The 13,569-nt window shown below is 40.5% G+C and overlaps 1 protein-coding gene across 5 annotated transcripts in view; it reads left to right on the forward strand.

The window, feature by feature from the left end:
• Positions 1-92: 92 nt before the first annotated feature.
• The window catches only part of SLC22A3 (solute carrier family 22 member 3), a 63,586-nt gene continuing 50,109 nt past the window's right edge, over positions 93-13,569 (forward strand). For all 5 annotated transcript variants that reach the window (XR_009762309.1, XM_061624299.1, XM_061624300.1 and 2 more), the window contains exon 1: positions 93-687. Coding sequence is in view for 4 of the 5 variants with exons in the window: in XM_061624299.1 (XP_061480283.1) it covers positions 274-687 (414 nt within the window). In the remaining variant the exon portion in view is untranslated. The remainder of the gene's footprint in view (positions 688-13,569) is intronic.

A 13,569-nucleotide genomic window follows, 5' to 3' on the forward strand; every position in this document is an offset into this window, starting at 1 on the left:
AGTGAAATCCTACATTTCTGTGTGAAAGCATTGTGCCAAACTGACATTATAACTCTGAGTCTGTGCGCGCGTGTGTGTGTGTGAAACTGCTCTTCTCCAGCACTCCTTGTGCTACTTGATTACATGTGTGTGGGCGAAGGAAGACACACACACACAGAGAGAGAGCGTACAAGATTTATAGGAAGCACTGGCAATAGTCACAAAGTTTGAGAGCTGTTGACGCTGTCACCTCGTGGATTCATCTGACTTGGGGGAGGGGGGAAACTGTCTACAATGCCGTCTTTTGAAGAGTTTTTAGAAGAGGCTGGGGAATTTGGAAGGTTTCAAAAGAGGGTCTTCCTTCTCCTTTGCCAGACTGGTATAACCTTTTCTTTTTTATTTGTCGGAGTTGTGTTCCTTGGACAGGATCCAGAGCAATACTGGTGCAGGGTCCCTTATGCATCTAAATTAAGGAAGCAATGTGGATGGACATTTGAAGAGGAGTACAACATTACAATTCTAGCTTCAAGTCTGGTGAATGATTCTTCCCACTGCAAGAGGTATGACATGATGTTGTATAATACCTCTTCTACCTGTACCAACCCATTGTCTCATCTTTTCAATAACAGCTTGGCCAATGTGTCATTTACTACTTGCCGCCAGGATGGCTGGCTCTACAAACAACCTCATTCAACTATTGCCAGTGAGGTAAGAAAATTCAAAATCAAATCTCCACCACCTGTATTGTTATTTGCAGTATAGGACTGTAAAATGCATATAAGTAGAAGACTAGAGTGCAAACTATGGTGGGTTAAGATAATCGTAAACAGTAGTGCCAGTGTTTAATGTGCTTAAGATGTGAGCAAATACCAGAACTGACTTTTTGAGACAGAAGAGTATAACGAGAGGTAATATAGATATTATATATAGATAGATATTATAGATATTGGATTGGCTAATGGCATGTATACAAATGAATCCACTTGGAAACTGAGATGACAGAGTTGTATGGAAGGACAGTACCAATTCAGTTACACAGTGTTTGTATCAGCCCTCTGGATGAATTTGATGTAATTTCTCACTTGATAATTCATTAGGAAGGGAGTGTGGCTCACAGGTATAGCAGGTGCTTTGCATGCAGAAGGTCTCAGACCCAGTCCCAGGCATTGAAAAAAAGATAGTCAGTGAAGGGAACAATTTCTACCTGCTGCTGCCCATCAGAGTGGGCAATACTGGGTACATGGACAAATAATCTGACCCGATATAACTCAATTTCCTTTGTTCTTAAAATTTGGCAATGATTTGAGGTCTAAAATTTCATTCAGTTCAGGTGTATTATTTTCAGCCATTAAAAAAACAGAGGAAGGCAATGGTAAACCACCCCTGAATACCTCTTACCATGCAAATCCTATGAGTATATCCAAAAAGATTCATAGGGTTGCCATAAGTCGTGATTGACTTGAAGGCATATAACAACAACAGCCAGTAGAAAGAAAGGTCACAGGAGATGCTGATGAAGAATGCAGGTTACGCCACTAACATTGGTGATATGGATTTGCAAGTGGAACAAAGAATTGGCTTTCACAAATAAAGCTATAGCATAGGGATGGGAAGCCTGTGGCCCTCCAGATGTTTTTGGACTCCATCTCCCATCAGAACTAGTCAGCATGGCCAATTATCAGAGATGGTGGGAGTCGTAGCCCAGCAATATCAGGAGGGCCATAAATTTCCCATTTCTGCTATAGAAGAACCTTCCCATCATGCTGTGTTATCTGTTACTACTGTGTTAACAAAAGATTGTTGCCATCTCACAATGGAATCACACAGCTGGCTCCACAGTGACAAAAATGCCTTTAAGAAGGTGCTGTGAGTCTACATGATCCCCTTTGTTTTGAGCCATAAGAACATCTTTGCAAAATTCCCCATGCTGCTGGCACAACAGTGAACATATATTTTGGTCTAGTTTACGACTTGAGGGAACTTTTAAAACAACCCCATAATATCTCAAGGGCATGGAATGTTGAGAGTATGAGATCACTTCCAAACAGCCTGTTAACTGAACATTCATCCTGATTTGTTTGTGGAGAGGTTAGACAAAGTTGGCTATCAACTGAGCCTCCATTCTGATTTGACTGTGGGAAAGTTATATGATGTTGAGTCAAACAATTGGTATCCCATACTTTCCAGTGTGTTTGCTTTCACTTTCCTAATAGCAAAAAGTCCAATGGGGGGGGAGTGGGTTTGTTGTGCAAGAGTTCCAAATCCACTTTAATTGTGCAAGTTGACTTTGCTGGTGTGTAATTGAATTCTACCTGAAAATAGCAACAGTTGGGAAGCAACCTGAGAGGGGGAAAATGATAAGTGGGTGGGAGGAGGAAACAGAACGGAGTGGTAGAAACAGAGGACAGGTACATAAGCATCTCATTGTTTGCATAGGTCACTTCCTGATTCACATTGAAGCTATTTTCAAACATCTTCAGGATATCAGAGAGATTGCTGTGCATAAGCATCAGTTTAGAAATTAACGAATTTAATGTAGCTAGGCTTGGCACAAGTGTGTTCACCCTGCCCCTGCAAAAGAAAAACAAAATGGAGGAAAAAAGCTCAGATGGAGACAGGAACCCCAAAGCAGGCAAATGAGGACTGAGCACACTCAGGGGGCACAGAATGGTGACTTACTGTTGCAAGGAGGAAAACTGGGGGTGGGTGAAACAGAGTGACTAAAACCTGAACAGAAACAATCTATACTGCAAATGCCCCACTTGTCTAGATACTACTACCAGTTCAAGCCCTCTAATACTCAAGGTTATGTAGCCAAAACTCTACTACCATGCACAAGAGAGAGACATTGGCAGACTTCAGGTAACCACAAGTGGAAAAAAAAACCCTGCAGGGGAAGACCCCTAAGGGAGAAAAAAATCATAAAAAGAAGCTCCATAAATAACTCAATGAGACAGAATATTGAGAAACTGAGGGCGACAAAAATCCCTGACAATTGAGCAAGAGGGAGAACTAAGATGGAGTTCCTGGAACAGGAGGACATTATAAGTTTATATTTTATGTAATCACATGTAGTAGATGTAGTTGCACAAAAACACATAAATTATTTTAAAGAAGTTATTTTTAAATGGAACAGAACTGAGAGCTGCTTGTAGAAATCACATGGATTATCCCACTTCCACTTTCCTCCAAAAGAAGCCAAAACATAGTAGTAAAGAATTATTGCCCTCTCTAACTCACTTTTTATTTAGCGTGAAACATTAAGAAACTCTACTAGGGATGGAAAGATCCGTCAGTTTTGATTCTCTCAGTTTCTAATTTTTCCAATCTGAAATTCAGATTAGTGCAACTTTCTTCTAAAATACATTTTGGCATGCAGTATTGTCTCTGTACACATTTTGGCATGCAATTTATCCTAATATAATGTATTTTATGCTATTTTCACTAATATATTCATTTTTTGGTTACTTTTGCCCAATATATGCATTTTTGTAAACATTGTTTGGAGAACTGCATTGCAAAATTCAGATAACTGTGAATTTTGAAGGATGGCTATGTTTTGGTTCTCATATTGTTTCAAACAGTGTGAATTTGATAGATTTGGCCTTAAATGTGAACTGAATCAGCTTTCTTCCCCATTCCTGAACCCTATCAATGAAAATTCCAAAACAAATGCAGTTTATTGTCATCATATTGCAGGTTGGAAGGGGATTTGGCCTGGAAAGAATGACTTATAACAATCCTGTAATGACTCTGACTGGTTTACAACAACCTTGTGGTGTTGTCCAAAAGGTTCTTGACCCCTATAGCAGGTTAAGCTGAAGCTGAGAGAATAGAACCATCATTGTTATCCATTGTCTTTATCCCCACATTTAGGATTGCCAGGTCAGAAGCATCCCAAACCCTGAGATTTCAGGGGCGGGCCCTAGTGATGTCATTAAGCATCAACCACAGTTGCCTGGAGTATACCACTCAAACAAAAAAATCTCTGATTGGGCATTAAGATAGAAATCCTAGCTAAATCCAGTTGATGTGATCCAGCTGAAGTGATGGGACCGTACCTTCTCATCTGCTTAGGGAGCCTGGATAGGGAACATTTAATCTAGCCTACTTCTGCCAAGAGGTAAGTACAGCCAGTCACCAGAAGGCCACTGTAAGAAGAAGGAAGCTAGTGTTGTGAAGATATTAGTTGGGAGCACTCAGGAATAAAGATGGATGCCCCCAAAGGCTGTAATTCTAAGCTCCATAAAACTCAACAGGACTTACTTATGAGTAGATATGGTTTAGAATTGTGATGTTGGTAAGGCTTGACTAGGGATCCTCTGCAAAGATACTGATATCAAAGCAAGTTTGGCAACCCCCTACCTGGAATGCTCTGCCTGCCGTTTAAGAGAGAGGTCTGAGAAATAAGAGTTAAGAAGATTCTCTGTCCTTTCCTGCCTACCGTGTGGGCTGTTATAAACTCACTTTGACAGCCACCCCAATTCCAGATAGTAATAATTGACAGAGAGAAAAAACATGTGATTTGGTCTCCCTTCACAGGCAGTAGATTGGGAAGAACAGCAATTGAAGTCAAACTTCCCAGTATGTGAATTCTCTTTTACCCCTTTTGGGCAAGAAACAAGCCATCGTGCAAACAAGAAGGTGCATCATCATCAGTGGGATTAAGGGGGTTGAGCTGAATGCATGGAAACATTGTTGTTGCTTCTGTGGATTTAAGGGAGTAAGGTCAGAGGTAAATGAAATGCAAAAAGAAAAACAAAAAAGTGATGATTTCCTAAATGCAGTACCATACCAACCACAACAAGATTCCTATGAGTAAGGCAGAAAACTCAGCATCCCACAACCAGTCAGGGTTCCTAACCAAAACTAAAAACATTCTGGCAGCCAGGCAGCCAAGGTCACAGAAATTCCCATGCAGCACAACCTGACCCAGGTGCTGCAGTTAGCACAGAATGCTGTGGCACAATTGCTCACAACAGTGAGACCCCATCAGCACATAATACCTCTGCTCTGAAATTTGCACTGGTTGCCGATTTGATACCTGGCCAAGTTCAAGGTGTGCTTTCTATGTTATGGATGCCACATAGTATTTGTTCTGCTCTCATAAGAAATCAGTCCTTTAATGTGATAGTACCTACAATTTGGAACTCCCTGCTTATTGGCATTAGGCAGGGACCTTCATTGAGGTCTTTTTGACACCTGCTAAAAACATTTTTGTTTAGGCAAGCCTACCCAGAAGCTACTATGTTTTTTTGTTTTTAACGCATTGTTGATTTTATTATTTTGAATGTTTTAAATACCTGTCTAACTGTTTTTGCCAATAATTTCATTGTTTTAATTCCTTCTATAAAATGCTTTGAGGATTTTTTTACAATAAAGTGGTATTGTAAATAAAATACATAAATAAAGTTTGGAGGCGCTATGGCCCTTGTGTCTCTTTCCTCTTTTAGGAACAAAGGAATCTGCCTTATACCGACTCAGGTCATTTGGTACCATTTAGCTCAGTACTGATGACATGGACTAGCATTGGTTCTCCAGGATTCCAGGCAATAGTCTTTTCCAGAGATTGGATTTTGGACCTTTCCATGCAAAGCATGTGCCCTACCGCTGAGCTACAGCCCTTCCCCGTTGTTAAAAAAGTATCTTTAAAAACCGTTATTTTCAATTCACTAATGAATGCACAGCATATCTACTAGGGTAGATCCACACCATTCATTTAAAGCACATTCAACACATAAATATACATAAATATACACTTCTGTTATGAGCATTCTTTATTTCTGCACCCACACCCACACAATATAGTTTTAAAAAGTCATTTTTGTCATTGTTATTCACTTGTTCCTGGTCCTCCTTTGAGGTAAACCTTTCATGCTAGAAACTATTTCTTCAGCTCAGGTCTCTGCTTTGCAGAAGTGACCCAACTTTTAATAGTATCCTATTCACATTACACTTGCGGATTGTAACTTCCCAGAACCACTTTTGTTCTATTTGGTTTGCTATACTACTTAAGATAAAAAGATACATACAATTTCTTCTTTTAGAGGCTGGGCTTATTTTATTTCCTGGAACTCATATCAATGCCTTCTTTAGATAAATACAATAGAAGTGATTTTTCTAGGAAGTGGAGAGAGGGGGTGGTTGGAGAATGAGAGAAAGGAAAGTGATCTGTTTGATTGAATCTTGCTTTGGTTCTCTGTGGAAACATTTTGCTAATCATTAACACTGAAACATGACAGATTTCTTTAGAAGAACAAGTGGATATGATAGAATAAGTAGTCTCTTTCAGGAAGCTGCCTTATACCGCATCAGCCCATTGTTCCATCTAGTGACTCTATGCCAGTAGTCTTCAAATTTTTCCAACCTTGGGTCCACCTTTAGTCCGAACGTGAATTTAGGAACCCATTTCTTAATGTTTTTATCATACATTTGTATGGTGGTTGTGTTGCTGTTATATCAGTCTGTGACCCAATAGAGGGTCACATCCCACCAGCTGAAGATCATTGCTGTATGCTGACTGGGAGCAGCTCTCTAAGGCTGAGGGTCTTTCCCTGCTTTAACTGGAGATGTATTTATTATATAATAAATAACTAAGGAATACTAGAGACTGAATCTGGGACCTTTTGCATGCAAAGCATGTAGTCTACATGAATGGGGTGGGAATGTGATAGCAATTATGCCCCTGAGCTGTCACCTTCCTACCTTTTGCCAAGCCAGAGGCAAGAGACATATTATTTATTTATTAAATTTATATCCCACCTTTCCTCCAAGGAGCTCAAGGTTGCGTACAAACATGATTCTCTCCCTCCAGATTTAATCCTCACAATATCATGTTTTTATTTTTACATGTTTATATTAATATATGTTTAAACTGAATGCATTTTTAAAAGGAAAAGATTTCTTTTTTAAAGAAAAAGATTTTTATCAAAAATGGTATTTTATTTGAAAAATCAGAATGTAACATATTTTTGTTGTAAAAAATCTTACTTTAAGTAAACAATTTATTGATTTCATTTCCCCTTTCTATTGGCTTTGACTCTAGTATTAATCCATGTAGCAATGGACAAAGTAATTTTTCCCCTCAAGGAAAAGTAAATAAACCAAGTATTAATGCCCCCCCCCCGATATCTTGCTGATGATCTATGTTATTCACACAGAGACAATGATTTTAAATCTTTTTTTTTTGTTTCCCACTCCTTGGGAGTAGATGGCTACTTGATGATGGGCAATCAATAACATTAGTGTAAATACTGAAAGATATAGGAATATAGTGATATCCATCATGTAAGAGGCGATCAGGCCACTGTCAGAAGAAAATAAAATAATGGAGTTATTTTCATAAATTGCCATAGTGGGCTGAGATCATACAAATTTAACAAAATGTAAACCACTACTGACCGAGTGAGTAACAATAATGCAATCAAAAAATGAACAGGTACAAAACAGTGAACCCCATCCTTAAAACCTCCCACCATCCCTGACTGTCGGACATTCTGGGTTCAATAGTGTTCTCCATTCCTGTCCTAGAGAGTTTCTCCCCTAAAGCCAGAATCAAGCTTCTGGAAGAACATGCCAAGATCTTAGGTCAAATGAAACACAGAGGTTGTTGTTTTTCCTGTAATCTTGACACTTGGTCTTCCATGGAGGATACATTCTGGTCCATTGCCTGCATGCACTTTCAGTCTGCCAAGTTAACATTTGCCAGACTAATATGTCATTTGGGGGAAGATAATTGGTTTCCTAGATGAAGAAATGCAGTTGCTTAGGACATGTGGATATAAGCAACATAATATATAAAGTCCTATATTACACATCATTGTTGTTATTCTTGTTATATCATTGGAAAAGGAGTTGAAAACAGCTATTTTTAAGAGCCAAGTACTACTTGCCCCAAATATACTTATATCTAAGGACATGCAGGATTTATTTATCTATCAATTTTTATTCTGCTTTTCAGCCAGAGGGTCCCCAAAGCAACAAATGGCATATTAATAAAGTAAAATGGCAACAAAATACAGTATATTAATTGTCAATCAAAACAATGTAAGAAAGTTTTTAAAAATCACAAAATATTGAAGTAGCCCCAAATTTCTTCCCAGTGTCATTCAACTAAAAAGGTGTGCTAGTCCAAGGGTTAACACTAGCACAAGGGGATTTTCCCGCTCTCCTCCCCCCGCAGTGGCCCTGTGCCATCTCCAGATTTATTCTCGAAGGTTGGGGGGAAAGCCCGAACACACTTAGGGGGCATGCCAGGGAAGGAGAGGGGGAGATAGTTCTATTGTGTAAGGAGAAATCCTTGTGCTGATGGAGTAATCTGCTTAGTGCTACGTTGAATACAGTTTTTTGATATAAATAAGCTTGGCCAGTTGGCAGGAATCTTGGTACCCCATTTAGATATGTTTATGGTTTCTCACTGGACCAGATCATAATGTTTATTTCACACATATTTAGACTACAAGCATTTAACTTCAAAAGAGAAACTCAAAGCTATTAATGCATTAATTCAACATCAACAATCTGAAATCCATGCAAATTAACACACACACACTCCTATGAGCACAATGAGAAATAGATTTTCTTTCTGGTACATATATAGCCCCATGAATGATAAAAGTATGTTGATTGTTACAGAAAATACCTGCAATTAACCCTTTTGCATATATGTTATATAACCCATACACACCAAAACAATCTGGACTACAATGCATAAATTTAATGTGCAAATCCACCCCATGTATGGATCTTATTATACTAAAATGTAGCACAGGATTAAAAATATTATTATTGGTTGTATCTGACTCCCATTATGAAAAAGTATCAATCGAAGTTAGCTCAAGGACCAGCTAAGCCAATTGCTGAGGCATCTCAATCTCAACACTGAACCATTGAGCAATGGCGGCCTAATATTTATGGAACCCCTTTAGCACCAAATGGATCCAAGAATGAACAGGCCAATAATATGATCATCACTCCAATATCAACAATTTTAGGACAAGGAAAATATAATCGTTCAAACACTCCTCATCACTTTAAGAATTTTTGTTTGTCACGTTGCCTAGTAACTCCTACTCGAGTCTCACAAAGAACCGAAAACTCCGTTTTGAACATACCAATACATAGGAATTATTCAACGTTACTTTTTAATGAGAGATCAGTAAATAACAAGACGACTTTCATCTGTGATCTGATTAAAGATGAATGCGCTGATTTCGCATGTATAACCGAAACTTGGCTTGAAGACTCAGGTGGAGCTAATCTAAACGGCCTCTGCCCCCCGGGATACGCTGCTCTTCACCAACCGAGACTAGACAATCGAGGGGGGGGGTGTAGCCTTTATTTATCGCAAATCCATCTTGTTATCTAGATTACCTTACAAAAATTATCCAGGTTTTGAACTCCTTGGCCTAAAGCTTGGTCATCAGGATCCTATTGTAATCTTATTAATTTATCGTCCTCCTCACTCCCCAACTGATTCAATGTCGGAACTGTTTGATTTAATCTCAGGACTGATGTTGGAATCCCCCAAACTTTTAATATTGGGAGATTTCAACATTCATGTAGACTCCCCTTCTCTTCGATCAGTACAAGATTTCTTGACTATGATGTCCACTCTGGGGTTACAGCAATTAGTACAGGCCTCAACTCACACTGCAGGCCATACTCTTGATCTCATTTTTCAATCACACCTAGACTTAAACGATTTTCGTATAGATAACATTACGATCTCTCCACTACTATGGTCTGATAATCATCTGATTCGATTTAAATTATCAGCATCATTTTCGTCTCCCAGGATTACGCCTCCTACTAAACTATACCGCCCTAAAAGATTATTAGACCCTGATACATTTATAACCAAGCTTAAAAATTATACAAGCCCGTCTATGGGAGTGCACATTGATATCGTGACCAACTCATGGAACAATATGATGACTGAGATAGTGGATGCAATAGCTCCTCTCCGTCCACTGAAAACAACCAGATCTAAATCCGCCCCTTGGTTTTCGAGTGATCTTTTGAAAATAAAACGTTCCTATCGATGTCTAGAAAGGCGTTGGCAAAAGACAAAAAGTCCATCTGATCGAATACAAGCAAAGAAATTTGCCAAATTCTACGCCTCGGCCAGACTGACAGCCCAAAGACGCTTTTATTCGACAGCAATTGCCTCAGCGGGAAACCAACCAAAAGAACTTTATTGCATAGTAAATGGTCTTCTGCATCCGCCTCAATCTGCTTCCCACTCAGTTTATTCCCTGGCCCATTGCCAGGAATTTGCCACATTCTTTGAGGCAAAGGTTGAACAGATCCGATCTACCTTAGATCATACGGAGGTGACAGACGCAAATACTGTCATATCAGAAACGGTCTGCCCTTCCGTCTTTTCCACATTCCAACCTGTTCTCCCGGATGACATTCCTCAGTTTCTCAGCAGAATGAATCCAACTACCTGTTTACTTGATCCATGCCCCTCCTGGCTTATAAAAACATCAAAAGCTGAATTGGCAAATTGGCTTAGTATAATTGTTAATTCTTCTTTACAACAAGGCCGCTTACCTGAGTGCCTGAAAGAAGCTATTGTTATACCACTATTAAAAAAACCCTCTCTTGATCCCACAGTGCTTAATAATTTCCGACCGGTGTCCAACTTGCCTTTCCTGAGTAAAGTCATCGAAAGAGCCGTAGCTACACAGCTACAAATGTTCACTGACACCATCGACTGCTACGACTCCTTACAATCAGGTTTCAGGCCAAATCATGGGACAGAAACAGCCTTAGTCGCATTAATTGATGACCTTCGGCTAGAATTAGATAAGGGTAATCTGTCACTACTAGTTCTATTAGATTTATCAGCTGCTTTCGACACTATCGATCATGACATCTTGCTAGATCGTCTCTCGGAAATTGGACTTAAAGGCATGACCCTACAGTGGCTCCGCTCCTTCTTAGAAGGCAGACTTCAAAAAGTTGCCCTCGGGAATTATTGTTCAGAACCCTGGCCTTTAAGATATGGCGTTCCGCAGGGCTCTGTCCTATCCCCGATGTTATTTAACATTTATATGAGGCCTCTAGGCAAGATCATTCAAAAATTTGGAATTCATTACCATCAGTATGCGGACGATACACAGCTTTATTGCTCTTTTTCACCAAATGACAAAGAGGCTATTCTTCCTCTTAACTTATGTCTCACGGCAATTCAGAATTGGATGACCAGAAACAAATTGAAGTTAAATCCAGAAAAGACAGAGGTCATCCTGATTGGAAAAAGTTCTCCTCAAGAAACTGAATTTTTACCATCACTGAATGGAATACTACTCCCGCTGAAGACTCAAGTCAGTAGCTTGGGCATAATTCTGGACTCAAATTTGACCTTAGAACCTCAAGTTGCGGCTGCCTCAAGAGCTGCATTTGCCAAATTAAAGCTGGTCCGCCAACAGCAACCATTTTTAGGAATGGCTGATCTAAGAAAAGTAACCCAAGCCTTGGTAACTTCACGGCTGGATTATTGTAATTCCTTGTATGTTGGACTCCCGATTAGATCGCTTCGACCGCTCAAATTGGTACAAAGAGCAGCGGCAAGGATGATCACAAGAACTGGCCCTCGGACGCATACCACGCCTCTTCTATATCATCTACACTGGCTCCCCATAGAACTTCGACACCAGTTTAAGTTACTGGTTCTAACGTTTAAAGCCCTACATGGGTTAGCACCGGCGTATTTAGCGAACCGTCTCTTTAAATTTAAAACCCATCAACTGATGAGATCAAGTGCCGAATACACCCTTAGGGTTCCATCATCTTTTACCATCCGCCAAATGGCCGTTAGAAAACAAGCTTTTTCTGTCTCAGCACCTACCTTTTGGAACAATCTACCACTTGAGATACGGCTCTCTCCCTCCCTTATGGACTTTCGTCGTCGGACCAAAACTTTTTTATTTTATCAAGCTTTTAATTGTTAAAGGGAAATGTCTCCGACTTTTTAGTAATTATTGTTATACTTTGTTTGATTCTGTACCAATGAATTATTTTACTTTGTTCACCGCTCTGAATTTGGATTCTCTGAACTAGAGCGGGATATAAATCTGTAAACAAATAAAAAATTTTCTATTCTAAAACGCATTTTATCTATATATTGCCACCACACCAAAGAGACTTGCGACACAAATGTGGAATAATGTTGTGTCCCAACCACTGAAGAAGAAGCCCTCCTGTGGGCCCAGAACAGGATGGAATGGCCGCACAGGATGATTCTCACAGGGACTGGGAGGTCCTGTACACCTGAGGGGAATAAGAGAAGAACGTTAGAATCACAACCGCACGTAGGCCTTAAAAGCAGCAGATCACCATCTGCCAATTGCCTGAATACTTTCCGCATGCATGCCAACTAGGGCCGCAGCTGTAGCCACCCCAATGCGGAAGGAATGCATCCCATACAATCCAGGATCTCGCCCACTGGCCAACAAGGACCGCCGAACAACGGCCCAAAACTGAAACTGTGTCAGGGCAGATCTGTCGAGATGTATGAACAGATAATGGTGGAACACTGGCCATATGGAAAGGAAGTTCCTTAAAGCAGAAACAGGACACAGAATAGGTACTGGACAACTACACAATGTCACAATTCGGCCATGACCCTTCTGGTCGGTCTTGGATATATGCAAGGAAAGCATAACATGATCCTCACCCAAAATGCAGTCATCAGAGCACAAGGCTCGATAAGACACATCATTCTTAGATGAAGCTAAAACTTCGCAAGGGCAAAATGCACCATAGAATGCTGTCAAAGCAACAGCAGCAAAAAGCTGTGCCTCATAGGAAGAGGAGCATAAAGAGCCAAACAAGGGCAGCATCTACATGAGGACATCAGGATTGAATGGCCCCCACCTATCAGGGGCCCTGGGGGTGGAACGCGACCAGCCCTTAAGGACCTTCCTGACTCTGAAATCCACTGTATGATCCCGAATGCCCTTGGCCTTGGAGATAAAGGCCAGAGAGGTGGACAGAGACAGTGCTCACTGATTTGCCCTGGCCCTTTAAGAAAATCATAAACTGCAATAAATGAGATACTGGTATCAGCCAAACATGAGGCAGGGTGTACGAGGCTCAGAACCCCTAGAAATTCTTAAGGCCACACTGGTAAGCTCTCTGCATACTGGGAGACAGAGTGGAAGCAATGGCAGCCCCCACTTCTAACTCCCAAGGCTCTACAGGAAGGATGGAATCGGGACCGGGTCGAATGCAGCTCCAGGTGCTAATTCCCAGAAGCGCGCCATCTGTAAGTGGGAGATGGCATCAGCCACGCTATTCTGCAAACCAGGAACATGTCGAGCGACAAACAAAATATTGAAACGTAAGCATTACAGAACAAAAGTATGCACAGGGTGCATCACACGGGTGGATTTAGAGGTCTGGGAGTTCACCACACAAACCGTGGCCACGTTATCGCACCAAAAACGTACTGTGTGATTCTGGAAAGCAAGAGGCCAGACATGTACTGCAACTACAATAGGAAAAAATTCCAAGAAGGTCAGGTCAGAAGTGAGCCCAGAAGACCTCCAAGCGTCTGGCCAACGCTCTGCAAACCACTGA

Source organism: Rhineura floridana, chromosome 4 (assembly GCF_030035675.1).
Source record: "Rhineura floridana isolate rRhiFlo1 chromosome 4, rRhiFlo1.hap2, whole genome shotgun sequence".
In the NCBI taxonomy this organism is placed as follows: Eukaryota; Metazoa; Chordata; class Lepidosauria; order Squamata; family Rhineuridae; genus Rhineura; species Rhineura floridana.